This window comes from Hyla sarda, chromosome 2, assembly GCF_029499605.1.
Source record: "Hyla sarda isolate aHylSar1 chromosome 2, aHylSar1.hap1, whole genome shotgun sequence".
In the NCBI taxonomy this organism is placed as follows: Eukaryota; Metazoa; Chordata; class Amphibia; order Anura; family Hylidae; genus Hyla; species Hyla sarda.
This window is the reverse complement of record NC_079190.1, coordinates 416,452,642-416,480,610: the sequence shown is the minus strand read 5'-3', so window position 1 is coordinate 416,480,610 and position 27,969 is coordinate 416,452,642. Positions and strand designations below refer to the sequence as shown.

At 40.7% G+C, this 27,969-nt stretch overlaps 1 protein-coding gene across 7 annotated transcripts in view; it reads left to right on the top strand.

Annotated features, from left to right (window-relative positions):
* Positions 1 to 27,325, top strand: part of PNPLA4 (patatin like phospholipase domain containing 4) — an 87,661-nt gene extending 60,336 nt beyond the window's left edge. For 3 of the 7 annotated variants that reach the window (XM_056558861.1, XM_056558860.1, XM_056558862.1), the window contains exons 6-7: positions 12,560 to 12,712; positions 15,691 to 15,944. In XM_056558861.1, the coding sequence (XP_056414836.1) occupies positions 12,560 to 12,712; positions 15,691 to 15,840 (303 nt within the window). In that variant the 3' untranslated portion in view covers positions 15,841 to 15,944. Of the gene's footprint in view, positions 1 to 12,559; positions 12,713 to 15,690; positions 15,945 to 17,449; positions 19,354 to 27,175 lie in introns of those variants that run through there. The other 4 variants (XM_056558867.1, XM_056558866.1, XM_056558863.1 and 1 more) reach the window with 4 other exon arrangements.
* The last annotated feature ends 644 nt before the right edge of the window (positions 27,326 to 27,969 follow it).

Genomic DNA, 27,969 nt, shown 5'->3' with positions numbered 1-27,969 from the left:
TGACTTACACAGGGAAAAGAACAGAACCACCTAGTGGCCTCTGAAAAATAAAGAAGAAAGCTGATTGGTTGTTATGGCCAACTGGGCAACTTTGCCTTGCCTAAGGTTTTGATAAATCTCCCCCAGTATTCCTTAACACTTGGGCCATGGCTACGCCTTACAGTCTGCTTGCACTGTGACTCGTTTCTTTCCTCTGGAAAGATGCAAAAGAAGAGTACCATACAAGTTTATAAACCTTGTTTTTGTGATAATTTTTTTTTTCACCAACTATATGTAATTGAACTGTGCTGATTAGGCAATGTATTTTCTACATAAAATGCTTGCCTGTTTGTCCCATGACACACACACAGGCCCAGATTTATCAAAGAATGTCTACGCTAGAGCTATTTTCCCATGTTTATTTGGGTGGTGGGTTTGACTAGCGTGCATCTTATTTGTCAAGAAGGTGCAGCAGGATAATGAATTTTGCGTAGCTCTGCTGTGGTGGGAAAAGCTCTACCACATACACTTTTTTTTTAGACGCTTGTGAGGGAGGGAAGTAGACATTTTCCCGGGTCCTGAATTTGGCAGGTTAGGTGTTTTTACTTACTTTCACAGAGCTGCCAGGATATTTTTACTTGCATTTTAGACGCTACAATTAAATTTGATTGCGCTATCAAATGGGTTAAAGCCGGGCATCATAGTGATCGGTAATGTCTGGCATTAGAGATGGTGGCAGATAGCTGCCAGGAGCACCCAGCTATAATCAGCGCTCAGCTCCTGAGCGCGTGTCATAAAAGGTGAGTGGGATGCTGTCATCCTCAAGAGGTTGAAGGTTGAATTGTGGAAGGTAGAAGTGATTCTCACGTCTACTAGTAGGTGGTGTAGCTTTGCGCCTAAAGTACCTAGCAACTTTTGACAAGTCTCAAATGATAAATATGTGACCACTGCATGGTCAAAAAGAGAAAATTCTACGGGAAGGCAAAAAAGGTGAAACTCTCTCTATATCAAAAGACTCATAAAAGTGGTTAAATATGCTGCTTGCACCTGAACTACGCCAAAACATAGACAAAAAATGCTCTAAAAGCAATGATAAATCTCCCCCATAGTGTTGCTGAAAACGATCAATTGAACAATTTTTTTGAGTTCAGAAAAAACATTGTCCAATCATCTCAGATTTAAATTAAATTCCTATTAAAATATTTAGTAAAGTAATGTTGGGAAAGGATGGGGTGGAGAAAAAAAAACACCCCTGACATGTCCTCTGCAAGTAAGTATGTTGGTGGCAGTACCAGCACTGTGGGAACCAGCCATGTGCCTGGGTCCAGGTAAAGTTGTAGAAGCTCAATGTCACGATGCCGGCTGGCAGGAGGTGGATCCTCTGTGCCAGAGAGGGATTGGCGTGGACCGTGCTAGTGGACCGGTTCTAAGTCACTACTGGTTTTCACCAGAGCCCGCCGCAAAGCGGGATGGTCTTGCTGCGGCGGTAGTGACCAGGTCGTATCCACTAGCAACGGCTCAACCTCTCTGACTGCTGAAGATAGGCGCGGTACAAGGGAGTAGGCAGAAGCAAGGTCGGACGTAGCAGAAGGTCGGGGCAGGCAGCAAGGATCGTAGTCAGGGGCAACGGCAGGAGGTCTGGAACACAGGCTAGGAACACACAAGGAAACGCTTTCACTGGCACAATGGCAACAAGATCCGGCGAGGGAGTGCAGGGGAAGTGAGGTATACATAGGGAGTGCACAGGTGAACACACTAATTAGAACCACTTGCGCCAATCAGCGGCGCAGTGGCCCTTTAAATCGCAGAGACCCGGCGCGCGCGCGCCCTAGGGAGCGGGGCCGCGCGCGCCGGGACAGGACCGACGGAGAGCGAGTCAGGTACGGGAGCCGGGGTGCGCATCGCGAGCGGGCGCCACCTGCATCGCGAATCGCATCCCGGCTGGAGGCGGAATCGCAGCGCACCTGGTCAGTGGATCTGACCGGAGCGCTGCAGTAGCGAGAGTGTAGCGAGCGCTCCGGGGAGGAGCGGGGACCCGGAGCGCTCGGCGTAACACTCAAATAAATTATGATCGACCCATATTTTACACAGGAGCCACAGATCTTCACATATGAAAGTGTAATTACTCCTGAGAACTGCAAATCCATCATATGAATCTCCTTTTCCTAAAATATTTAGGAAACATAATGTTGGGAAAGGACGGGATGGAGAAAAGAACACCCCTGACATGTGCTCTGCAAGTAAGTATGTTGGTGGCAGTACCAGCACTGTGGGCACTAGCCATGTGCCTGGGTCCAGGTAAAGTAGTAGCAGCCCAATTAAATTATGATCGACCCATATTTTACACATGAGCCACACATATTCACATATGAAAGTGTAATTACTCCTGACAGCTGCAAATCCATCATACAAATCTCCTGTTTCACCACATTCCAAATGTGTTCTATTGAATTGAGATCGAGTGGAGTGCAGTGAGCCCATTGTTTTGTTTAAGAAACCAGTTTGAAACGGTGTGAACTTTGTGACATAGTGCATTATCCTGCTTCATGTAGCTGCATAAAGGGATGGACATGGCCATCAACAATACTCAGGTAGGCTGTCAACAGTGCTCAATAGGTAAATGTTCTGTCATTTTGAACCAGTCTGCCCATTCTCCTCTTATATCATCAATTGCTGCCCACTGGATAATTTTCTTTTTCGGATCAGTCCATAGAGATGGTTGTATGTGAAAATCCCAGTAAATCATCAGTTTCTGAAATATTCAGACCACATCATCTGGCACTAACAACCAATGCCTAAAGGCATTTAGTGACCATCATGTGTTTGTGATCCATGCTCACTGCCCCAATATTATATAATGGCTTAATTCAGGGCATACTGTATTGGGGGATGCATCTCCAGGGGGATGCATCATTGGTCCCCCAACCTCTCTAATGATATGTAATTGGTAAGTTGCCTGTATCAGGCATGGTGGTCCCAGAATCCTGTCCCTACTCTGGCATCAGATGTGCTTGCCAGTGGATACACATACCATACTATTTAAAAAAAAAATTATTGCATGTGAAAAATAATTTCTGGGACCAGCCTCTTGCTTTTAACACTGGCGCAGAGCATCAACTCTATGTATAATACACATATCTACACAGTTTCTTCTTTGTCCAAAATGTTTGCATTTACATCAACTTTCCAGCTAGCAACAGCAAAAACAATATATTAAAAAGCATCCAGCCAAAAACAAACAACCAATAGATCAATCAGGTCTCTTTTCTTATACTCGAAAATGGACCCTGGAATATGTGAGTTAGAATCTAATTGTTTGTTTTGGCGACTTTTTTTGGCATCTGTTTCTTCCCCAATAACTATAGCGGGGCATTTGCGATGGACTCGTTCCATCACAATCCCTGCCTTAGCTGTTTAACACAATTGAATGGCAAAATTATACAGATCTCATTTCATTTGAGAATACCTTTTGTTGAATTGCATTTTGGATATCTTTATTTGTTATCCAAAATGTCATTTTTAAGATTAAGAAATGGCATGCCTGCTGGGAGGGCTGCTGTTTTCTGCACATATACATCTGTTAATATCAGTGGCTCTTTGCTTCCTTAATACTGCTGTTACTTCTGTGGCATTAACTTGGCAGGTACTGATTTTTATGTCTATGAATCACAACTTGAATGCTCTTGAACCTTTCGGAATGCCATGTTCTTAAAGTACATTATGTTTTATCTGCTATTCTCTTGCATGTTTTGCCAGCAAATGTTTGGCTTTTATAATGTAATGTCCCCTTTGATAAAGGTCATTCTCCTTCTCTGTGTTAATATTTTTAGAAGGATTTTATATATTTATTTTTATATTTTCCTTGTTAATTAAATTTATTTAACTTTATCCTCTTTTATTTGTTCTATAAACCACTATAATTTAACACAAATTAAATTCAATATTGATATATTTATATTGATACCCTAGATTTCGGAACAGTTGTGAAATATTTTTGGCTTAGTAAAATTCTATACAGGATATTCTGTTAATCATATCATGTTTTAGGAATGGCATGAATTTTACAGTACATACACACACATAGTGCATAAACATTTCATGACTAGACTACTACACAAGAGGAAACACTGTCTAAAATGCACAATAATTAAGACCCAGAAGAATTGACAGGCATTTGTTATGCATAATTAAGTTATTGCACAATATCCATTTATTTATGTGCATAATATTAAAGTGCATAATATTACAATGTGAATTGATTATAATATTTAATGTTCAGTACAATTGGAATGATTTATAGGTTTTGAATAGTTCAGCACACAATCTCTGTACATTCGTGTAGGTTTCCAGTATAAACTACCATTACAAACAAAATAATATTATTATGCAAACTATAGCTAATCCAGTTAGATATGCCCACTAAAAAGGACAATTTTGCTTTTAAATGATTGATGCTGAATATACATACCGTATAAACTTGAGTATAAGCCGACCCCAATATAAGCCGAGGCCCCTAGTTTCACCTCAAAAACCCAGGAAAAGTTATTGACTCGACTATAAGCCTAGGGTGGGAAATACATCATCCCCCCTGTCATCATCCAGACCCCCATCATTAACACCCTCATCATCATCACCCTGTCATCATCATCACCTGTCATCATCCCCCCTTCATCATTACCCTGTCATCATCCCCCCCTTCATCATTACCCTGTCATCATCCCCCCCTTCATCATTACCCTGTCATCATTCCCCCTTCATCATTACCCTGTCATCATCCCCCTTCATCATCCCCCCTTCATCACCCCCCCTTCATCATTAACCTGTCATCATCCCCCCTTTATCATCCCCCCCTTCATCATTACATGTCATCATCCCACACCACCCCCTTCATCATCACCGCTTGTCAATGTCTGATTTAACAGTGGTCTTCAACCTGCGGACCTCCAGATGTTCCAAAACTACAACTCTCAGCATGCTCGGACAGCCATCGGCTGTCCGGGCATGCTGGGAGTTGTGGTTTTGAAACATCTGGAGGTCCGCAGGTTGAAGACCACTGCCCGGGCCTTCGTCATCATCCAGCCCCCCTCCCCCCTTTAGTTTTCTACTCGCCTCTGCTCGGCGGGACGTTCGGGTGAGCTGGTCCTGGCCATCTGTGCTGCAGGACCGTCCGGTGCGGAGGGATTGTCGTTCCAGGCTGTCCATCTTCGTTCCAGGCTGTCCAGGCTGGGCCTCTTCTCTGCACTTCGCGCCCGGCCCCGGAGTAAGGACGTTGTCTTGAAGACGACGCACAGGGACGTAACGTCCCTGTGAGTCATCGTCAAGGCAACGTCACTATTCCGAGGCCGGGCGTGAAGCACGGAGAAGAGGTACAGCACATTGTGTGTGTGTGTGTGTGTGTATGTATGTGTGTATATATATATATATATATATATATATATATATATATATATATATATATATATATATATATATTACAGTTTGGGATATGTCTGTCCCAAATGGTGCAGGGCCCGACCACAGGGAGCACCCTACTGGACTTAATATTAACCAACAGACCTGACAGAGTAACTAATGTGCAAGTAGAAGGACACCTAGGAAATAGTGATCATAATATAATACATTATAATGTGTTCTTCAATAAGGGAATCTCTTGAGGGGCCACAAAAACAATGAACTTTAGTAAGGCAAAGCATATATATTTTACCTTTATGGGAATAAAGTGGTCAGAAATAAAAGAAAACCAGTATGGATGAGTAAAAATGTTAAGGGGGTATTAAATGAGAAAAATAAAGCATTTGAACTACTAAAACAGGATGGCAGTAAAGACGCATTAAAAATCTATAGAGAAAATTTTAAATATGTAAAAAAAAAAACAGTCCCGCCTACTAAAAATCAAAATAGACAAATCGCTAGGTCCAGATGGCATTCACCCCCATGTTCTAAAGGAATTAAGTAATGTGATAGATGGACCCCTATTTTTAATATATTAAGGGACTCTATAGTGACAGGGACTGTTCCCTGAACTTGATGGACTCTGGTCTTTTTTTAAACCTTAAAAACTGTTACTATGTGTATATATTGTAAGGCTTTCTCCCTGGGGATAGCTCAGGGATCGTCCTTGACACCACCACAGGACACTTTTCCACTTCACTTTATGCAAGTCCGGCCCGTTGCCAGCTTTATTAGACAGGTTGCAGGATAAATAAAAACATAACAAAGGAACAAAACAAAACCCTAGACCGTCCAGTCACTAACTGAACAATCCAGTATGCCCGGTCTATCAACTGGTGGGCTTTTCCCAGCCAGTTAAACTTATGCCTCCTGCAACCTTCTACTCACTGTTCACACACAGCGTGTGCAACCTCTTGCTGTGTGTCTCATCCACACCACTCTTTGGGGCCACTCACAGCTCGGGATGTGTGTTCCTCAGCAGGACCCCTCCCTCTCCCTACAGACACCTTGCTGTCTTCTAGGGAGAGCTCCAACTATCGTCTGCCTTCCTTTTAACCTATTGGAGCCCACGGGCGTATGGGTAAGCCTTTGTGCATTGGTACTTAAGGACCAAGGGCATACCTGTATGCCCGAGTGAATTTCGATCCCCACAACTAGCCAGACGGGGATCAGAAGGGGATGCCTGCTGAAATCATTCAGCAGGCATCCCTTGCAAATGCCTGGGGGGGTCCTGAGACCTCCCCCCATGTTGGCGATTGCCGCAAATCGCCGATCAATTCAGATCGGCTATTTTCTGCAATTCCGGGCTGACCGGGTCTCTGATGACCCGATAGCCCAGAAAATAGGGATGATCGAAGCTGTCAGAGACAGCACCAATCATCCTGAAGGATAGGAGCGAGGTGGCAGGGTGCCTCCTCCTCTTATCCCCTTCGATTGGCAAATCACGACTGACCGGCTAATCGCAGGGCAGGGGCATTGGTGAAAGTTAATTTCCCCCGATCTGCCCCTGGATGTCAAGGTAGAGCGGGGTAAGATGGCGGCGATGTGCGGGGGGGGCGAGGATGCGGTGGAGACCGCCGTTGGCAGTTACCTGGGTCAAGCGGGGACAAGGGACTGGCTGCTGACAAGAGGCGTCAGGCAAGTTGAGGCAGCGACGTCGGTGTCCCTGATGCAGCAGTGAAGATTGCCAGAAAGTGATCTTCACTGCTGCTTCTAGGAGTTTTTTGGCTGTCCGTGCATGCTGGGAGTTGTAGTTTTGCAACATCTGGAGGGCCACAGTTTGGAGACGACTGTCCTTTCAGATGTTGCAAAACTACAACTCTCAGCATGACCAGACAGTCCAGGCATGCTGGTAGTTGTATATCTGTAAAATCATGTTGCAGAACTACAACTCCCAACATGCCTGGACAGTTTCAGCATGCTGGGAGTTGTAGTTTTGCAACATCTGGAAGGACAGTGTTCTCCAAACTCCACTACATAATGGTCTCCAAACTGTTCTCCTCCAGTTGTTGCATAGCTACAACTCCGAACATGCCCTTCGGCTGTCTGGGTTTGCTGGGAGTTGCAGTATTGCAACAACTGGAGGCGCACTGGTTGGGAAACATTGTCTGTTTCCTAACTCAGTGTCTCCCAACTCGTGTGCCTCCTGCTGTTGCAAAACTAGAACTCCCATCCAGCTGGAGGCACATTGGTTGGGAAACACTGAGTTAGGAAACAGACAGTGGTGCGGAAACACGGCAGTAGTCTGTTACCCAACTCACTGTTTCCCAATCCAGTGTGCCTCTAGCTGTTGCATAACTACAACTCCCAGCATGCACGGTCTGTTAGTGCATGCTGGGAGTTGTAGTTCCTCCTACGTGAATGCACAGAGTAGATTCACACAGGCGGGGGCTTACAGCAAGTTTCACTGTAAACCCCCGCCCTTTTGAATGTACCTTAAAAACACTACACTACACCAACCCTAAAAGAGTAAAACACTACACTCTGTCCCCCCCCCCCACTCCAATAAAAATGAAAAATTACTTGTACATCAGTTTTTCCAAAACGGAGCCTCCAGCTGTTGCAAAATAACAACTCCCAGTATTGCCGGACAGCCATTGACTTTCCAGGCATGTTGGGAGTTTTGCGACAGCTGGAGGCATCGTGTTTGGGGAAAACTGATGTACAGTATTTTTGGTGGAGGAGGTAAGTGAAACGCTTGCATCCGTTTACACCCCTATGAAAATCCCAAATTTAGACCTTAAAGGGGCATGGCGCTCTTACTTAATTGTGCTACAAACTTTGTAGGCTTTTTTTTATCCTTTTACCTCTTATGAAAAGGTAAAGTTGGGGTCTACACCAGCATGTTAGTGTAATTTCTTTTAATTTTTTACACTAACATGCTGCTGTTGCCCCATACTTTTCATAAGAGGTAAAAGGAAATAAAGACCCCCAAAATTTGTAACACAATTTTTCCCAAGTATGAAAATACCCCATATGTGGACATAAAATGCTCTGCAGGCACACAAGGCTTAGGAGTGAGAGCGCACTATGTGCATTTGAGGCCTAAACTGGTGATTTGCACAGGGGTGGCTTCTGATTACAGTGGTTCTGACATAAACGCAAAAAAATAAATACCTACATGTGACCTCATTTTGGAAACTACACCCCTCACGCAACATTACAAGGGTTATAGCGAGCCTTAACATCCCACAGGTGTCTGACAGAATTTTGAAACAGTGGTCCGTGAAAATGAAAAATGTAATTTAAGGTAAAGATCAGTCAAACGCCAGTGGAGTGTAAATGCTCACTGCACCCCTTGTTACATTCCTTGAGGGGTGTAATTTCCCAAATAGTGTGCCATGTGGGGTGTTTTTTGCTTTTCTGGCACCATAGAGGCTTCCTAAATGAGACATGTCCCCCAAAAACCATTTCACGAAAATGCGCTTTCCAAAAGCCCAATGTCGCTCCTTCCCTTTTGAGCCCTCTAGTGCACCCACAGAGCACTTTACATCAACATGTGAGGTATTTCCTTACTCAAAGGAAATGGGGTTTCAAATTTTGTGGGACATTTTCCCCTATTACCCCTTGTGAAAATGAAAAATTTGGGGTAACATCAGCATTTTAGTGAAATTTTTTTTTTCGTTTTCACGTCCAACTTTATTGAAAATTCGTCAAACACCTGTGGGGTGTTAAGGCTCACTGTACCACTTTTTACATTCCTTGAGGGATGCAGTTTCCCAAATAGTATACCATGTGGGGTGTTTTTGCTGTTCTGGCACTATAGGGGGTTCCTAAATGCGACATGCCCCCCAAAAACAATTTCAGAAAAAATTCGCTCACCAAAATCCCATTGTCGTTCCTTCTCTTCTGAGACCTGCAGTGCACCCAAAAAGCACTTTACATCCACATATGAGGTATTTCCTTACTCGAGAGAAATTGGGTTACATTTTTTTCTATCCTTTTACCCCTTGTAAAAATAAAAGATATGGGTCTACAAGAACAGGTTTGTGTAAAAAATGAAGATTTTGAATTTTTGCCTCTACTTTGCTGCTATTTCTGTGAAACACTTAAAGGGTAAACAAACTTTCTGAATGTCATTTTGAATACTTTGAGGGGTTTTCATAATGGGGTCCATTATTGGGTATTTCTAATATAAAGACCCTCAAATTCACTTCAAAACTGAACAGGTCCCTGAAAAATTTTGATTTTGAAATTTACTTGAAAAATTAAAAAAAATTGCTGCTATACTTTGAAACCCTCTGATGTCTTCAAAAGTAAAAACATGTCAACTTTATGATGCAAACATAAAGTAGACATATGCAATAGAAAGAGAACAGAAGGCGGCACTCGCCATCCAGGAACTTCTTTATTCAAACAGGCATAAGATCTTGTACACAGGCGGGGGAAGCGGGAGGAGGGAGAGACGCCGGACAATTGTTTGGTGCGCTGCCCGCACTTTCTCAAACCGGATAGAGTAGACATATTGTATATGTCAATTAATATATAATTTATTCGGTATGTCTATTTTCCTTACAAGCAGAGAGCTTCAAAGTCATAAAAATGCAACATTTTCATGAAATTTTTGCATTTTTCTCTAAGAAATGATGCAAGTATCGCCAAAAATTTACCACTAACATAAAGTAGAATATGTCACGAAAAAATAAAAAATCTAATCAAATTCATAAGTACAAGCATCCCAGAGTTATTAATGCTTAAAGTGACAGTGGTCAGAATAGCAAAAAATGCTCTGGTCCTTAGGGTCAAAATGGGCCTGGTCCCTAAGGGGTTAAACACACTTCCCCTTTCTGTTACCTCATTAATTAGGCCACAGGTGGAGGTTTCTCCAGTGTTAGCCAGGGAAATAGACCCTTTCCTTGCCACACTGTCAATATATATATATATATATATATATATATATATATAATGTATGTGTGTGTGTAATTTAATTTTAACTTTATTATTGCCTGCTAGAAATAGTATTAGCAGTATTGCTTTTTATGTGGCTCATTGGAGTTAATTTCTTTCAAAAACAGCTCCATGTCTGTCCCCAGTTTGAATGTGGTATTACAACTTGGCTCCATTCACTTCAATGGAACTGAGATGCGAAACCACACCCAACCTGGAAACAGATGGGGAGTGATTTTTATAAGACATTAGCTCTGTTTTTGTTTTTTGTTTTTTAATCCTGGATGACCGATATTACAGATTATGTTTCTCTAGCATGTTCTCTCTTCTGTTCATATTATAGTATGTTATTCACGGATGTCATGTTGTCCGGCATTAAACTGTACAGGGACATCACATTATGCATTATGCCTGTGCATAGAAGAGGCAAAATAATAAAAAAAAGTCCATGTTTTAAAACTGCTGCTTAAAGAGGCACTGTCATTATGAAGAAAAGCTTTTTAGATTTTCTAGTACTACTGATAAGATGACTTTTTAAAATATACATTTATAAAAACTATTTTTTTTTCTAAAAAATCGAAAATGAAAATGGCCGCCACTAGGGGTCTTCTGTCTTAATGGAGACAGACTACTCTGTATTTTGCAGCATAATGGATACCGGCCGTAAAGTGTGTTGGTATCCAGTATAGGAGATCACCATTGCACCACTGCAGCCTTCAGCTGTTCCTAAACTACAACTCCTGTGATGGGAGTTGTAGTGTTGCAACAGCTGGGGGTACAATCTTTGTAAAACTCTATTTTAGAGCTGTGTATTCTCCAGCTGTATGCTTCCAGCTCTTGCAAAACTACAGGCAAAGGATGTGTGGGCTTGCTGGGAGTTGTAGTTTTGCAACAGCTAAAGGCAACACTGTTCTAACACAGTGCTTTATAAACACTGCAGCTCCAGCTCTTGCAAAAATACAACTCCCAGCATGCTTAAACAGTCGAAGCTTTTTCTGACTCCTGAAAGACATAGAAGCTGATCATTCAGGAGTATGTGAAAGCTGAATGACACATAATGACAGCTATTATGATTAGCACCCAGCTTTACTAGGAACAGATAGAAAATGTATGCATAAAAACTACTGTGCAGTGATTTGCAGACTGCAAGGCTGCTCCCAGACTCAGAGCAGATGAGTCCTCCACAGTGAGGGAAAGAGATGGACACACCCCTCCAAAAGGCAAGAACAAAAAGCAAGTGAGCAACATATAAATGCTATTTCTTAGGTCTATATCAGTCCTAGACACATAAAAATGATATGTACGTGATCAGGATTAGGTACTGAGTAACATATCACCTTTTTTTCCTGCATTATGACAGGTACACTTTACGGTTGTTATGGTGAATTAAGACTCTACCCCAAGTTTTACTATAGAGAGAGCGGAGAGAATAAATGTATCTGAAAACTATTTATTTTGTATGTCCTGCCTTGCCTTGTAGTTCAAATGGAGGAAGTGTTTCTTTTTTACTTATCATGTAAGAGGTCTTATCAGTGTGTCAATTATGTGGGTGACATTGATAATAAACATACTTACCTGTCCCCAATTCATAGTCCCGTTGGCCCGTTATCTTCCTCGTTTGGTGGCAGGCTTGGTGGGTGGGCAGAGGTTCAGGAGCATGCTGACGTCACCGTAGCTGCCTAATCGAGCCTGCTGGCAGCTGGACCCTAGCGGTAATGTCAGCGTGCTCCTGAAGCCCACGCACCAAGCCTGCTGCCCAAACGAGAAAGTTATTGAGCCAACGGGACTATGGAATGAGGACAGGTAAGTATGGTTATCATCAGTGTCACCCAAACTAAACAACTGTAACAACGGGTAAGTGCAGGGGAAACTAATGACAGTTTCCCTTTTAACGTGGGTCACATTTGTGTAAAAAGTTTTCTTTTTGTTTTCCCAAAAATGTGTCTAAAATTTCATTCTAAAATACACTAAGCTAACAGGACAAAAATACTAAATCTTGAGAGCATAGTGCAAAGTTCCCTTTTTTTGGTGCAATTCTGTCTTACATGCATTGTGCCACTTAAAGGCACAGAAGAGGGGTAAATGGGGCCCATCATTTTAATTTATTCCCGCCATTGTACTTAGTGAAAACACTGTCACTACTTACATAAAAATTCTCTATTCTTCAGGTTTAACAAACCTTGTTTTGTTTTTTTGTCTTAAAAATTTGTCATGTTAAATATTCTAAAATCTACTCTTTCAGAAATGGTTCGATGGGGGATTTTCAAACAGTCTACCTGTCCTGCCCACTGGTCGAACAATTACAGTATCACCATTTTGTGGTCAACAAGACATATGCCCAAAGGACAATGCACATTTTAATCTGCATTTAAAAATGTGTAAACAGCAAATACAGGTATTTTTCATTTTAATTTTGCATATTTAGAAGTGAAGTATAAATGGATGTGTGTATGTACAATAGACATAATTTTGAGAAAATAAGCCGCTTCCATGGGTGTCTGACAGAGGCTTTCCTCTCCATGTCCCCATTCAGAAAACATAAATGCTTGGCCAGGCCAAGAACATTTATGCATATTGGGTGAATGGAAGAGATAGCTGTTGGCCAACAATGATTGAAGGTTTACAGTCACCTCAACTTGATAAGTTGAGCAACCTTAACAGGCATGCTTAAAACATGCCTAAAAAACACATATATATATCCCTAAGGCATTTCAAAGAAGTCATTCAGATTTTTACTTATGGCATACCTGTTGCACATAAATTTCTTGTTTTTAAAAGATACAAACCAAAATACAACAGGTGAGCTGTTGTAACAGCAGCCTCACCCACATTAACCTGTTTATACATGGAAATAGTGTGGATAATGCGGATTTCAAAGCCTTTTGGTGCACCATTTTACCCACACGCAATGACCCTGTTATACACTGCCTGATAAATATTTATCTTCCTAACCTCAGATTTACATGAAGGCTTCCAATTGTAGCAGTGATGCGCTTAACGCCACTGGTTGAAAACCACCAGCGTACTATGTGTTCTTACCAGCGTCAGGCGACATCCTCTGCATTTTCTCTTGCTGCAAGCACTGCCTGAAACCTGTAGGGCAAACATACACTCCCTAGAAGTTCCCTCTTCAATCACTGCAAGGCACTTCCTATATAAAGAAGCTCCACTCTTTCCTTAATGCCTTAGCAATAGTGTAGTTTCCTGCACAGCTAAGGTCTTTGATCAAGTGCTTTCTGACTGTAGCCTGCCATCTGGACTTTGTTTTTGCCTTATTCCCTTAAACATGACAAGTCTCTCCTTTCTGCACCTGTGGCCATCTTGGCTAGCTGTTCTCACATCTTTTGCTATAACACATGTCCAGCTCGGCTGTGTCTGACACCTTCCATAGTGTCTGTTTGCCCAATACTGCCTGGCCAGCTGCCACTTGTGGCACAGTGGGTCCACATTAGGGATCGACTGATTATCGGTTTGGCCGATATTATCGGCCGATATTCACGATTTTCTAAGTTATCGGTATCGGCAATAACCATGCCGATAATGCGGGCGCTTTAAATCAATGAACTGCAGCGGTTTTTGCGGGGCCAGAGACCCCCACCCGCTTCTCTCCCCCTGCCTGTCCTGGGGTCCTGAGTCCAACCACCGCCGCTGCCAGAGACCGCCGCCGGTGCCCCATTGCCTCCCCCATCCCGGGTTTTATAATTACCTGTTCCCGGGGTCCGCGCTACTTCTGGCTCTGGTGGGGTCCTGAGCTGTCACTGTGCGCCGGGCCACTGACTGTGATGTTGTGTTGAGGACGTTACTCGTCATTGCGCAGCGAACAGCAACAGAAGTAGCGCGGACCCTGGGAACAGGTAATTATAAAACCGGGGATAGGGGAGGCAATGGGGCACCGGCGGCGGTCTCTGGCAGCGGCAGTGGTTGGACTCAAGACCCCAGGACAGGCAGGGGAAGAGAAGTGGGTGGCGGCGGCGGTGGTCTCTGGCAGCGGCAATGACTCAGGACCTCAGGACAGGAAAGGGGAGAGAAGCGGGTGGCGGCGGCGGTGGCGGACTCTGGCCCCGCAAAAGCCGCTGCAGTTCATTGATTTAAAGCGCCCACAGAAACAGTTTATCAGGGTATACCCACACACACACACTCATTTTACCAAGGATATTTGGGGGGGGGGGTATTAAAATGCACGGAATATCGGTATAAGTTATCGGCTATCAGCCTGAAAGTTCACAGGTTATCGGTATCTGCTCTAAAAAATCAATATCGGTCAATCCCTAGTCCACACCCATGGGGTGTTACAATGCAGCACATGCACACTGGTGAAAATGTATTGAGGGGTGTATTACAGGGCCTGTGAATCAAGGGGCTGAGGAATGCCCTGAGTGCACCAAGAAAATAATTTTCATATTAGGATTTTTCTGAACTGTGGATTTTGAAAAGGTTACCTGTGGAAGAATCAGTTTACCTCCACTATTACCTGCATAATCAGGTTAGTGATAGTGGGTGATAAATATTGTAGGCCAATGGGTTCACTAAAGTACACTATAAACATATGAACTAAGTGGGTCAAATGCCAGCCTACATTACTCTTCTGGGCTTCAAGCATGTGAACATCAACATGCATAGCCCAGAGGAACAATCTATGCCATGGCTTGTGCCAAACCCAATAAACTGTATATAGTATATTGCATCAGGATCCACAGAAGGAGTTTACAGAGGAAGATGAACTTCTTTGAGAAACAATCTATTACAGATCCCTTTCGCAGAAAAAGATAATTTATTCAGACTTTATGACCTCAGAACATGCCAGCTATACATTAGGTTTTTACATACACCACTGAAAATCCAAAATCTATTGATGTAAAATATACATCTGACCATTTGCAAAGAGATGTAACAGTCAAATAGGTCAATAATTACAATATCTAGAGACAAACAAATAGCACAATATCTGATTATTATTTGCAGTTATGGTAATAATTTGTAAACACAGTTACATTAAAAGTTGAAGATTTTATGGTGGCATACTAGTTTTTCTGAGATGAGATAGTTAACATTGCAGGCAATCTTATGTATATTTGTAAACCTTATCATTTTTCTTTTTTTTTTTTTTTTTGTACATTTTAGTAAATTCATTTTTTTCATTCTTAATTAAAAATGCTGTTCATCTGGATGAATGGCAATTAAAACCTGCATGCACACACAATGTACACCATTAACTTCATTTAGTGAATATTGTAAAAATCTCAAGTCTGTAATTAAAAATTTGCAGTATAATAGATTGTTTAATGATTGTTACATTTTTAAGTGTACTAGAGAATGGTTTGACATAAAAATCATCGTTTTGTTTATTTGTCCTGATTTAAACTTCCGCAACAGCTATCAGCTGCCAATTTTGAAAGACTCAATCAATCGTTGTTTCCACCAAGTCGGGCCAAGATGGAGCTCATTTTTCAAGATGGTTTTGAAGACACAGTCAAGTTTTTACAATCAGAGGAATGTTATGAACCAACTAACGCTAAATCTTAGTTAAGCTTAATAAAACATAATTATTTTTCATTATTAAATGTACTGAATATGTAACAAGTCCACTGGGCTAGCATAGCAAATAAAATAAAAAATATTTTGTGCTATTTGCTTAACTTGTTATTATAAGCCTGTTACAATAATTTAAAGCATTCCCCTACTTCCCTCCACCCCTCACTAATGTTAATGGATGCTTTGCATCTACCTATATACATGAAAGCCCTGCTATCAGTCATTGGGTGGGGGAGAGAACTAGTCCTTTAAGAGTATGGTTACACGGAACAGGTCTGCCGATGATAGACCCTATAGTGGGCCTCCAGCTGTGCCTGCTCGTAGTGGCAATCCACCTCTACAAGCAGACACACAGTGATCTGCGAGTCTACACGAGCATGCACAGTGTACTTGCACACATCGTGGCTGCTCTCAGCCTAGCTAAGGAAGCAGGGTGTGTGGCCACAATGTCTGCTAGTACTCTGTGCATGTGCACGGCAACTCATAGATCGCTGTGTGTCTGCTCGTAGCAGCAGATTGCTGTTGGGATGAGGCAGGCGCAGCCAGAGGCACACTCTTGGGTCCGTCATCGGCGAATCCGCAGAGTAAAATATGTAAAATATGTCCGTTCCGTGTGACCATACCCTAAAGGTGTTATCCATCCGGTAAAATGTCCATGCTATCAATAACAGAGGTGCAGGAAACTTCAGTCTTGTACCATTTGGCACCTAGTCGTATGAAAAAATTGAGGAATACAATACAGAGTGCTACCCCAGGAAATCAGCCCATCACAGGCACGTTTGCATGTAATAATGCAAGGTGCTAGTGTTGCTCTTGGATACCACGGGAGGGAAAAAAAGATTTTTCTTCGAAATCTACAAATTTAAAATTTACTTTAAAAACTACTGACAATTGTTCATCATCTTTTGTAGTATATCTTATTACACGTAACTGCGGTATTCAAAATGTTGGCCGCATTATACAGACTTTGCGGGCAAGGATTAATAAGCATTGTTTTAACATTAATAATAAATTCATGCTTCACAGCCTATCACGCCATATTGTACATGGGGGTGACACACATGGTCTATCTTTATGCGTTATAGATCTGATACCTGGGGATGTCCCGAATCAGTTACAGCAGTTGATAAATCGGGAATCCTACTGAATTTTTAAAAATAATACTTTGGTCCCTGAGGGGTTAAATGAGTTGATTGAGAGAACTGTGACGTGACACACATTTTTTAAATATATTTTGTATTTTTTGAAACAAGGATTTTTTATGTTTGTATATTTATGTGTATATATATTTTTTTTATATTGTGTATTTATAATGTAACCGTTATTCCTGTGCTTTCTTATCTAACTGGGAGCTACCTCCCCTTTTTTTGTTGTCATCTCCGTTCTGGTCATGTGTTTAGAATGTATACTTCTACATATACACCAGCATTTTGATGTAAATTACATGCCTGATGAAAGGGCCATCCCGGTCCTGAAACGCGTTGCATGTTTAATAAAGAATAAAGTTTGGAAAGGATCATATCTCTTACCTTTATCCATCCTGTTGGGAGATTCAGCAGCGCAGGAATAATTCCCAAATAATCCATTGTGTGTGTTCCAGTTTCACTGATTCTTCACGGCCCCCCACAGAAGGACGGCTCAGCTCCACTAAACTAAGGTAGTGCACCCTCTCCCCTCTGTCACCCTTGTCCACCCCCCTTTGTCACCCCTGTTACCCGCTTTCACCCTTGTCCACTTTCCTGTCATCAATGTCCACCTTGTCCGCCCCTGTCACCCATGTTCACCCCCTCTGACCACCCCCCATCAGCAATGTCCAACCCCCACTATTCACCCCTCTGTCCCTTTGTCACCCCTGTCCACCCCTCTGTTACCACCTTGTCATTCCTGTCCACCCCTGTTTCACCCCCTACGTCCCCCTGTGACCCATGTACACTCCTATACCTCTCAGTCACCCATGTACACTAATCTACACCCCTCTGTCACCCATGTAAACTCCCTTACACCCCACTGTCACCCATGTACACTTCTCTACAACCCTCTGTCACCCATGTACACTCCCTTACACCCCACTGTCACCCATGTACATCTGTGAGTATCCTCACTGAGACCAAATTTAATGGTGGCCTGGATTCCCCCAATATCCATTTTTACTACATTTCTACACTGGTCTCTTTGCTACGCCATTGGTGGGGCAGCTCCTCCGACCTCCCCTGGGTAGAAATGGAAAATCTCTCTGTAGCCCCTCACTTGACTAAGAACCTCTTAAACCTCCCATTCTGGGATATCCCAGCCCTGCATATACATAATCCCCTCGTACAAGCTTCTTATGCAGCTTGGGTTACCTATGTCACAAATACACTCCCTTCGGGAGTTACCCTCAGTGCAGACCTCCCACATCCTATTACATATACTACCATGCCCTTTAAGAGACTTCTATTGCATAGAGTGTGTCTTGGCAAAAATAGCTATAGACAGCAATTGGAAAACTGCTTATGTACCAACCCTAGACTACTTAATAGCGAAAATCGACACCAGCTATCCTTTTGAAAAAATTATAGCCCCGGGAGCCGGACGTTATCCGATCATTGAGAAATGCTGGCAGTGTTTGATAGTCTGAACATTGTAAAGATATTTGATTTGGCTTGCTCTACACTTTATCCGGTGACATACCCAAAATTTCTAACCCCCCCCCCCCGGTTTCCCATTCACCCCCCATTCCACTTCTATGGTATTATGTATAATGACTATACATTTGAGCTGTTCATTACACATGGATTCTGCACTATTTGTCCTTACAGTTTAATTGCAAGCTGGAGAACTGTCCATCCTGATTATTGCATCGCCTATAGGACGACTAATATATGCTCACCACTGGAAGTTTTATATTGTTACTTGTTTGTCCGTTGTCTGCTTTTCTTTGGGATACCAGAATTGGCAGTGGAATGTCACAATCACTGACATATTTGTCTATGACCGTGTAATAAATCTTGCTTTGGTATTGCATACATGTATCCCTGTTTAAACTTTGAAAACCTTTTAATAAAAACTATTTTTGAAAAGAAAAAAAAGAATAATACATTTGTGGGGGCAGTGGAGAAGAAAATTCAAGGAGATTAGATCCCATAACACTATTTATTAGGGTGATCTTTGGAGCTGAGTATATGGGACTACTTCTATGCAGATTAGTGGTGGAAGAAAGGAGAACTAATGTCTGGTAACTTGGATGTCACCAAGGGCAAGACTACAATGCATAATGAGAAATAAAGCTGCTTGATGGTCACATGGTTGACACTGGTGACCGCCCATTGAAGTGAAAGGGACCAGAGATGTGGATATGAGAGGAAACCGGATAAAAAGAGTGAAATAGACACTAGAGAACAGCTTTTTGCATAGATATTGTTAGAATAGTGGCATGTATTAATTAATTAGTTTTATTTTATTTTTCCTTTTTGTTGAATAATCCATTTAACTTGATTGATCATTTAAAAAGACATTAAAGCATGCATGTCACAAAAAAATTAAAATAAATAAGAAACATGGATGTTACTATTAATGCAATTAGCAACATGTTTATGTAATTTTCAGTTTTTTTCAGTTTAGTTATGGAAAAATATCTACTCTAGCCCCCCGCATTCCTCTTCCTAGTGGGTGGCGTGTTGTTGAGCAAGTTGTGTCAGCTTTCATTTCCTGATTCTGTGTCTCTTAGTGCCTGCTACAGGGACTCAGATGAGGTTCTGTGATTAAATAGATGACACAGCCGGGAACTGAATATGAAATTAGCTTGTATGGGAACTTTTATTGGGTGGAATGAAAACAGCCAAATATAAGGTAAAAAACACAAAGGGGGAGATTTATCAAAACCTGTCCAGAGGATAAGTTGCTCAGTTGCCCATAGCAACCAATCCGCTCGCTTCTTTCATTTTTAACAAGTCCTCTGCAAAATGAAAGAAGCAATCGGATTGGTTGCTATGGGCAACTTTTCCTTTACACAGGTTTTGATAAATCTACCACAATGTTTTTAAAAGCCATATATTTGAGATTGTGTTAGAATTGCTATGTCTGAAATATGTTAATATTTTATTTTGGTGACAGCGCCTCTTTACCTATAAGCAGAGGCTCCAGAAATATTACTAAAGCAATAAAGAATGATGCTAGTGAATGTGAAGTTATAGCTAAACTAAAGGCCATGTTTAATAAAAGAACAACCTTACAAGCTGGCATAGTTATGGTTCTATTATTGGACTTAAAGTATTAAAATGAATCCAAACAAGTACATTTATCACTAGATAAATTCCTACAGCGTTAAATTAAAAATCTATTCTTTAAGAACATAAAGCACCCTATCTGTAATTATGTACAATATAGTCTGAACTTCATATGTAAGAAATAGTCATTTTCTTTTATTGCTTATATATTTAGGATGAACTTTTTCTTTCTCTGTAATGACATTTCAAATTAGATATAAATATTGCCAAGAGACTACAAAATGTATGCATGTAATAGTATGTAACATGAAAAAAAATGAAAACTAATAGCTACATAATTTAGCACATTTTTCGTTACCTTATTGGCAGACTTGATGCTCATGGAGCCCTAATGGAGTTTTCTGGTATTCCCATTTGGCCCATTTGTAGGGTAGGCTTTTAGTCTGTGATGGCTGCCAATCAGCACAACAAAGTGGCACCATTCACTTAAATTGGTTTAGCTTCAATAGAGGTACAGCTCCTTTTGTATACGGGCCACTGAGCTGCTACCTTTATTCTACTTCTCTTGGCATTAGAATGCCCACCAATCACTTATTAATAACCTACCGTAAGGATAGGCTGTCAATGTATAATGCAATGTAATTAATTGATCTAAATCTCTGTTTATTCAGTGTCTAGGAATCCTTTACATAGTCTTTCTTAGTAAAGATTTCTCTTTATATACACATTACAAAGACGCCGTGTTCATTAGACGGGCAGACACTCCGGACACCGCTCCGGTACTCGCTGCCACTGCAGCGATTCGCTTTTACTTTTTTGTGAACGGCTACATCGCCCGGTGCTCTCCTTTTATACATGATTCAGCTAAACAGACCTTTCTGTCTCCATTGATCCTTGGATATAGCTGTTAATTGGAGAGCCGGGTGTTTACTGACGCTGGTTGTTCTGATGTTACTGTCTATGATCAGCCCCATTTGAAGAGGGAGATATACAGTGACACCTATTAATGTGACACATGACTCCAGAGCATTTACTAATCATATACCGAAATCCCCTGAAGAAGTGTGGGGGGTAACTCAATACACTATACCCCAACATGGAAACGCGTTGGGATAAGGTAATTGTTGTCTTTATGAGATTAGAATAAAAAATGTTTTTGTTAAGGAGCATTAATCACAGCATGGTGATGGTCTTATAATCACTAATATGATTTTCACTCCTTCTGCGTCACTTGATTGAATCGTTCTTTCATAAGCCGCAGGATATGTGCCAACGCACAATTTTTTTTTAATTATGTTTTTTTCTTTTCTATTGAATATCTGTCTTGTGGATTAAAATTTTAACTAAGATAATTAAAAGTTATATTTTATTAGGCACCTCAGTCCTTGGTAGGGACAACCTAACTTTCTCTTTATATACACATTACACAAGAACAAGGAAGGCATTGAGTAAGACCATGCACTGGACTTTTGAACCCAGAATGAGATGTAGTTTAATAAATTAACAGTCCGTCTTTAACCCCTTAAGGACACAAACCATTTTCACCTTAAGGACCAGGCCAATTTTATTTTTGCATTTTTGTTTTTTCCTCCTCGTCTTCTAAATATCGTAACTCTTTTATATTTTCATCCACAGACTAGTTAAGGGGCTTGTTTTTTGAAGGACCAGTTGTCCTGCATAATGATATCACTAATTTTACCATAAAATGTATGGCACAAATAAAAAAAATACTATTTGTGTGGGGAAATTAAAAAGAAAACCACAATTTTGCTTATTTTGGAAGGTTTTGTTTTCACGCCGTACAATTTACGGTAAAAATGACGTTCTTTATTCTGTGGGTCAATACAATTAAAATGATACCTATGATTATATACTTTTCTATTATTGTTGCGCTTAAAATAAATCGCAAACTTTTTAACCAAATTGGTATGTTTAAAATCCTTCTTTTTTGATGACCTATAACTTTTTAATTTTTCAGTATAAATGGCGGTATTTGGGCTAATTTTTTGCGCCATGATCTGTAATTTCTATTGATACCACATTTGTGCATATAAAACTTTTATTTCTTTTTTTATAGATTTTTTAACCCCTTAAGGACGCAGTTTTTGCACTTTCGTTTTTTCCTCCTTACCTTTTAAAAATCATAACCCTTTCAATTTTCCACTTAAAAATCCATATTATGGCTTATTTTTTTGTGTCACCAATTCTTCTTTGCTTTGACATTAGTCATTTTACCCAAAAATTCACGCCGAAACAAAAAAAAAATCATTGTGCGACAAAATCGAAGAAAAAACGCCATTTTGTAACTTTTGAGGGCTTCCGTTTCTACCCTATTTATATAGGTTTGATTTTGTCGTACTTCTGAAAAAAATCATAACTACATGCAGGAAAATTTATACGTTTAAAAATGTCATCTTCTGACCCCTATAACTTTTTTTTATTTTTCAACGTACAGGGCGGTATGAGGGCAATTTTTTTGCGCCGTGATCTGAAGTTATCAGTACCATTTTTGTTTTGATCTGACTTTTTGATCACTTTTATAAATTTTTTAATAGTATAAAAAGTGACCAAAAATACGCTTTTTTTGGACTTTTTTTTACGTGTGTGCCATTGACCGTGCGGTTTAATTAACGATATATTTTTATAGTTCGGACATTTAGTCACGCGGCGATACCACATATGTTTATTTTTATTTACACTGTTTTATTTTTTCATGGGAAAAGGGGGGTGATTCAAACTTTTATTAGGGAAGGGGTTAAATGACCTTTATTTAACACTTTTTTTTTTTTTTTTACTTTTTTTGCAGTGTTATAGCTCCCATAGGGACCTATAACACTGCACACACTGATCTTTACACAGATCCCTGGCGTGTATTAACACGCCTGTGATCAGTGTTATCGGCGCTTGACAGCTCCTGCCTGGATCTCAGGCAAAGAGCAGTCATTCGTCGATCGGACACCGAGGAGGCAGATAAGGGCCCTCCCGGTGTCCTGTAAGCTGTTCGGGACGCCGCAATTTCACAGCGGCTGTCCCGAACAGCCCGACTGAGCAGCCGGGATACTGTCACTTTCACTTCAGACGCGGCGATCAGCTTTGATCGCCGCATATGAAGGGTTAATACAGGGCATCACCGCGATCGGGGATGTCCTGTATTAGCCGCGGGTCCTGGCCGTTGATAGCCGCCGGGACCGACCCGATATGACGCGGGGTCACTGCATGACCCCGCTGCATATCCCAGTAGCCGGCGGAGGACGTAAATATGCGTCCTTCGTCGTTAAAGGGTTAACAAAATGTGACAAAAAAGCAGACATTTTGCGAATTTTTTTTTACATTCACGCCGTTCACCGTAGGGGATCAGTAACATTATATTTTAATAGTTTGGACATTTACACATGCCGTGATACCAAGTATGTCTATTACTTATTATTTTTTACACTTTTGGGGGGTAAAATAGGAAAAAAAGGACATTTTACATTTTTATTGTGGGAGGGAATTTTTCTAATTTTTTTGACTTTTCTTTTAACTTTTTTTGCTTTCATTTTAACACTTTGATAGTCCCCATAGGACACAGCACTGATCAGTAATATCGGTGATCTTCTGCTCTGGTCTGCTTGCTCTCAGACCAGAGCAGAAGACCCCGGGAAACGGCCGGAGCAAGGTGAGGGGACATCCGGCCGCCATGCCATGCGGCAGCGCTGCGGGCGATCCGATCATCCATTCAAAGTACCGCACTGCTGCAGATGCCGTGATCTGTATTGATGATGGCATCTGAGGGGTTAATGGCGGACATCCACGGGATCGCCATTACCAGCGGGTCACTGGCTGCTGATAGCTGTGCTCACGGTCATGATGGAGCGTAAATGTACGTTAAGTACCACGGCACCATGACGTACATTTACTCCCATTGTCATTAAGGGGTTAAGTTAATTAAAAAATATATATATTTCCAATTGTTTTTAATTATTGCTTATTAAATTATTTTCTACATTTGGAGAACAGTTTCATTAATGTGTCTCTCACTTTATATACTGTAAACTCCTGATTGTCATCTGTAAAACAATAAAATTACAAATACAATAAAATGAAAGGGGTATTCAAGCAGCACCTTTTCAGAAAGCTGTAAAAATAAAAAATAAAGCATACTTACCTGCCACAATCCACTCCATTTCCCTGCTACTTTTAGCTGCTAAATAGAGTAATACTGTCTCTGCAGGAAATGCCCACTAAGTCACAAGACTTGCAGAAACAATAAAAAAACAGTTATTACAAAACATTCTCCTAACACAATAAGTACTATTTATTTTTAACATTTGTGATTTTATAAAACTGTTTATGCCAGAAAATAAATTCCTCAGATCAAAATGTCGTCAAAGACAGCGCTCCAAATTTCCTGCATAGCATGGATTTAACTGACAAAGGGCAGCCATCCTAAAAAAAAAAGCTCTGCAGCTTACTTCATGTTGTGTTATTAAATGAACACTAAACCTAGAAATACTTTAAATGTTTGTCAGTCTACAGGATTCTATGTATTTTCTTGAAGCGGTCTTGTTGAAGTCTTTCAGATAACACATGTAACTTTCCTGCTAATCTTTTTACATTTTCAGATAAAGAATGTCTGAGGTGGTAGGATTGTTAAGTGGGAGGGCTTAAATGGGCACTGTCAGATTCAAACACATTTTATATTTTGTTGTACATCTTGCCAAAACATTAACCTTTCTATTATTCTTCATAAGAAAATTGTATTTCCTTTTTATAGAAATCATGGCTTATTTAAAAAAAAAAAAAAACACAAGGGGTCCCCATACCATTTAGAACATAATCTTGTCTGGCTTCAGCATCATCTTTGTCCAAGCTGAAGCACGAAGTGAGGGTGGGACTAGAACTCCTCTGTGCTCTCTCTTAAAAACAGTCATGAGTCATGCAGAGTTTGGACATGTCCCCTCCAAAGCACAAGATGTTAAACCAAGGGAGCAACAGATAGAAGGTATTTGTGAGAGAAATATAGGTGCTGGACACATAAATGGTATATGTCCATGATAAGGATTATGTACTGAATGACACATAACTGAGTGACTTTTTTGCGTGGAATATGACAAGTATTCTTTAATTTTCTTTTTTGCAAACTGCTGACTGGGTAGAGAGGGTAGAGAGGCTCCTACAGCAGCCACTTGACTTACAGTCAGATACATGTTTATGTATTAGGTATCTTTATAAGAAGGAAGGGGAAGGACAGGGCCAAAACTTTGGGACAACTATAGAAGGACTATTTATACAGTTGTAATTTATATTTGTAATGTCATACAACATAGAATCAAAGGATATGAGAGAAGGGTATGTATTATCAAAAATTGACATCCTCTTCTGTAGAGATCACTTCTCACCCAGTAATCTCACTATCACCACAGGCAGGATAACAATAAAAGGAGACCCCTTTCTTTAACTGGACAGATAACACAAGAAATTGCTCCCACCTCTGTCCTCTTTTTGGCACAGTGCCCTCTGCACTAACATGTCCACAAAAACTCCCATTAAAGTAATTGAGCCATCCTCAAACATTAGTTAATTTTGTCTATGTCACTGCTGTAAAGCCTGTTTTTGAACTGATTTTCAACATATAGAGCAGCAGTCTAAGCACCTGTAAACATATGCATGAAACATAACATAAATGAAAGCTAAAGTAAAAAAACAAAGCAGATTAGAAAAAGTATTGTTTTGCTATCTGGTTTAGCTAATAGTGCTAAGTGAACCAAACCTGAACTTTAGGAAATGTTCATTTTGGCAAAAGCAGTGCTTTATAAGTCAATTTCCAGGGCTGGGCACACTGTGCTTGACCCTAGAAATCTTCTTCTCTGCTTTAAGTAGTTTTTATCGGTTCAATTATTGTTTTGATGGGACATTTTAATTGCTTTTTATACATATTTTTATGTTATATGAAGTGAGCAAAAATGGACAATTTTGGATTTTTTTTTTATCTGTATGCCATCGACAGTGTGCTTTAGCTAACCTTATATTTTATCAGTTTGGAAATTTACACATGCAGCGGTACCACATATGATTATTTTTTTATTACATTATTTTATTTAAATAATGGGAAATGGGGGGTGATTCAAACTTTTATCAGGGAGGGGCTTTTATTAACTTTTCTTTTTTTTACACGTTTTATTTTTTATTTTAACCCCCATAGGGGACTATTACATGCAATCTTTTGATTGCATACATTGATCAGTGCTATGCCATTGCTTAGCATTGATCAGTGTTATCGGTTCTCTGCTACTCCAGCCTGCATGGCATGCTTGGAGCAATAGAGCACCGATCGGACAGCAAGAAGGTAAGGACCCTCCTGCTGTCCTCTCAGCTGATTGGAACATCGCAATTGTGTCGCGATAGTCCCGATCAGCTCCGCTGAGCTCCCGGGACACTTTCAGTTTCATTTTAGATGCTGTGATCAAGTTTGATTGTGGCTTCTAAAGGGATAATGCTGGGCATCGGCCAGATTGGTGATGCCCGGCATTAACCCTGGGTTTTGGCTGCTGATGGCAGTCAGGACCCACAGGGTTTGAAACATTCTCCGCTTGTGAGAATGCTTTCAACCCCAGTAACGGGACTAAGGGCATACATGTACACCCTGAGTCCTTAAGTGGTTATGGTCCAGTCCTGGTATGGAAACAGTCAATAATAAAGAAGACACCATCTAACAATTGTTGTCTTACAGCGGGTGCTTCTTTGTTTTTACCAGTAATGTCTATATTAAAGATGATACGGGACATTTATCATTGTTGCTTTGGTAAGCAAGTTCTGTAGGCTTTTTTATTTTTGCTTTAGTTTTGCTTATGCATAGCACATTTATCATACTATCACAGGGGGGGTTGATAAATTTGGCTTAAATATGCAAAAAACTATAAATCACTTTTGAATATCATTTTTTTAGCACACATAAGCAAAAACCAATAAATGACTTCAGAACACCAATTTGCAGCTTTAAAAAAAAATGTGTTTTATTATACATATATATGTGTATGTGTTTGTGTGTGTTTATTGCATTTTCTTTACCGCTTTTTTTCCCCTAAATATACTAACTAATTTATTTTTGCTTGTTTTTTTTTTTTTACTTCTCATTTCAGATCTGTGTATCCTGTGGAATACTTTAGATTCGGAGGACTACGGTGACCAGTGTATTTTTTTTTATGTTAATGAAATAGTTAACAAGGGCTTTTGGGGGAGTGTTTTCTTGGAATCAATTTTTTTTTAACTTTTTTTACTTACTTTACAGGCTTAGTAGTGGAAGCTGTCTTATAGATAGAGTCCATTACTAAGCTGGGCTTTGTGTTAGCCACAAAAACAGCTAGTGCTAACCCCCGATTATTACCCCGGTACCCACCATCACAGCGGTGCTGGGAAGAGCCAGTACCAACAGGCCCGGTGCATCAAAAATGGCACTCCTTGGCCTAGGCAGTAACAGGCTGGTGTTATTTTGGCTGGGGAGGGCCAGTAACAATGGTCCTCGCCCATGCTGGTAACATCATGCTGTTGCTGCTTGGTTCTTCCCGGCACCCCTGTGGCGGTGGGTACCGGGGAAATAATTGGGGGTTAGCACTAGCTGTAATTGGGGCTAGCGCTAAGCCCTGGCTTAGTAATGGACTCAGTTTATAAGATTGCTTCCCTTACTAAGCCTGTCAAGTAAATTTAAAAAACACAACATATTAAAAAAAAAAACTTTTATTCCAAAAAACACTCCCAAACAAGCCCGCGTTAACCATTTTATTAACATTAAACAGAAAGAAAAACAAAGCTGATCATTGACGCAGTCCACCAATTCTACTTTGTAATGACATCAGTCATTTTACCCAAAAATCTACAGTGAAATGGGAAAAAAATCATTGTGCGACAAAATGGAAGAAAAAACACTTTTTGTATC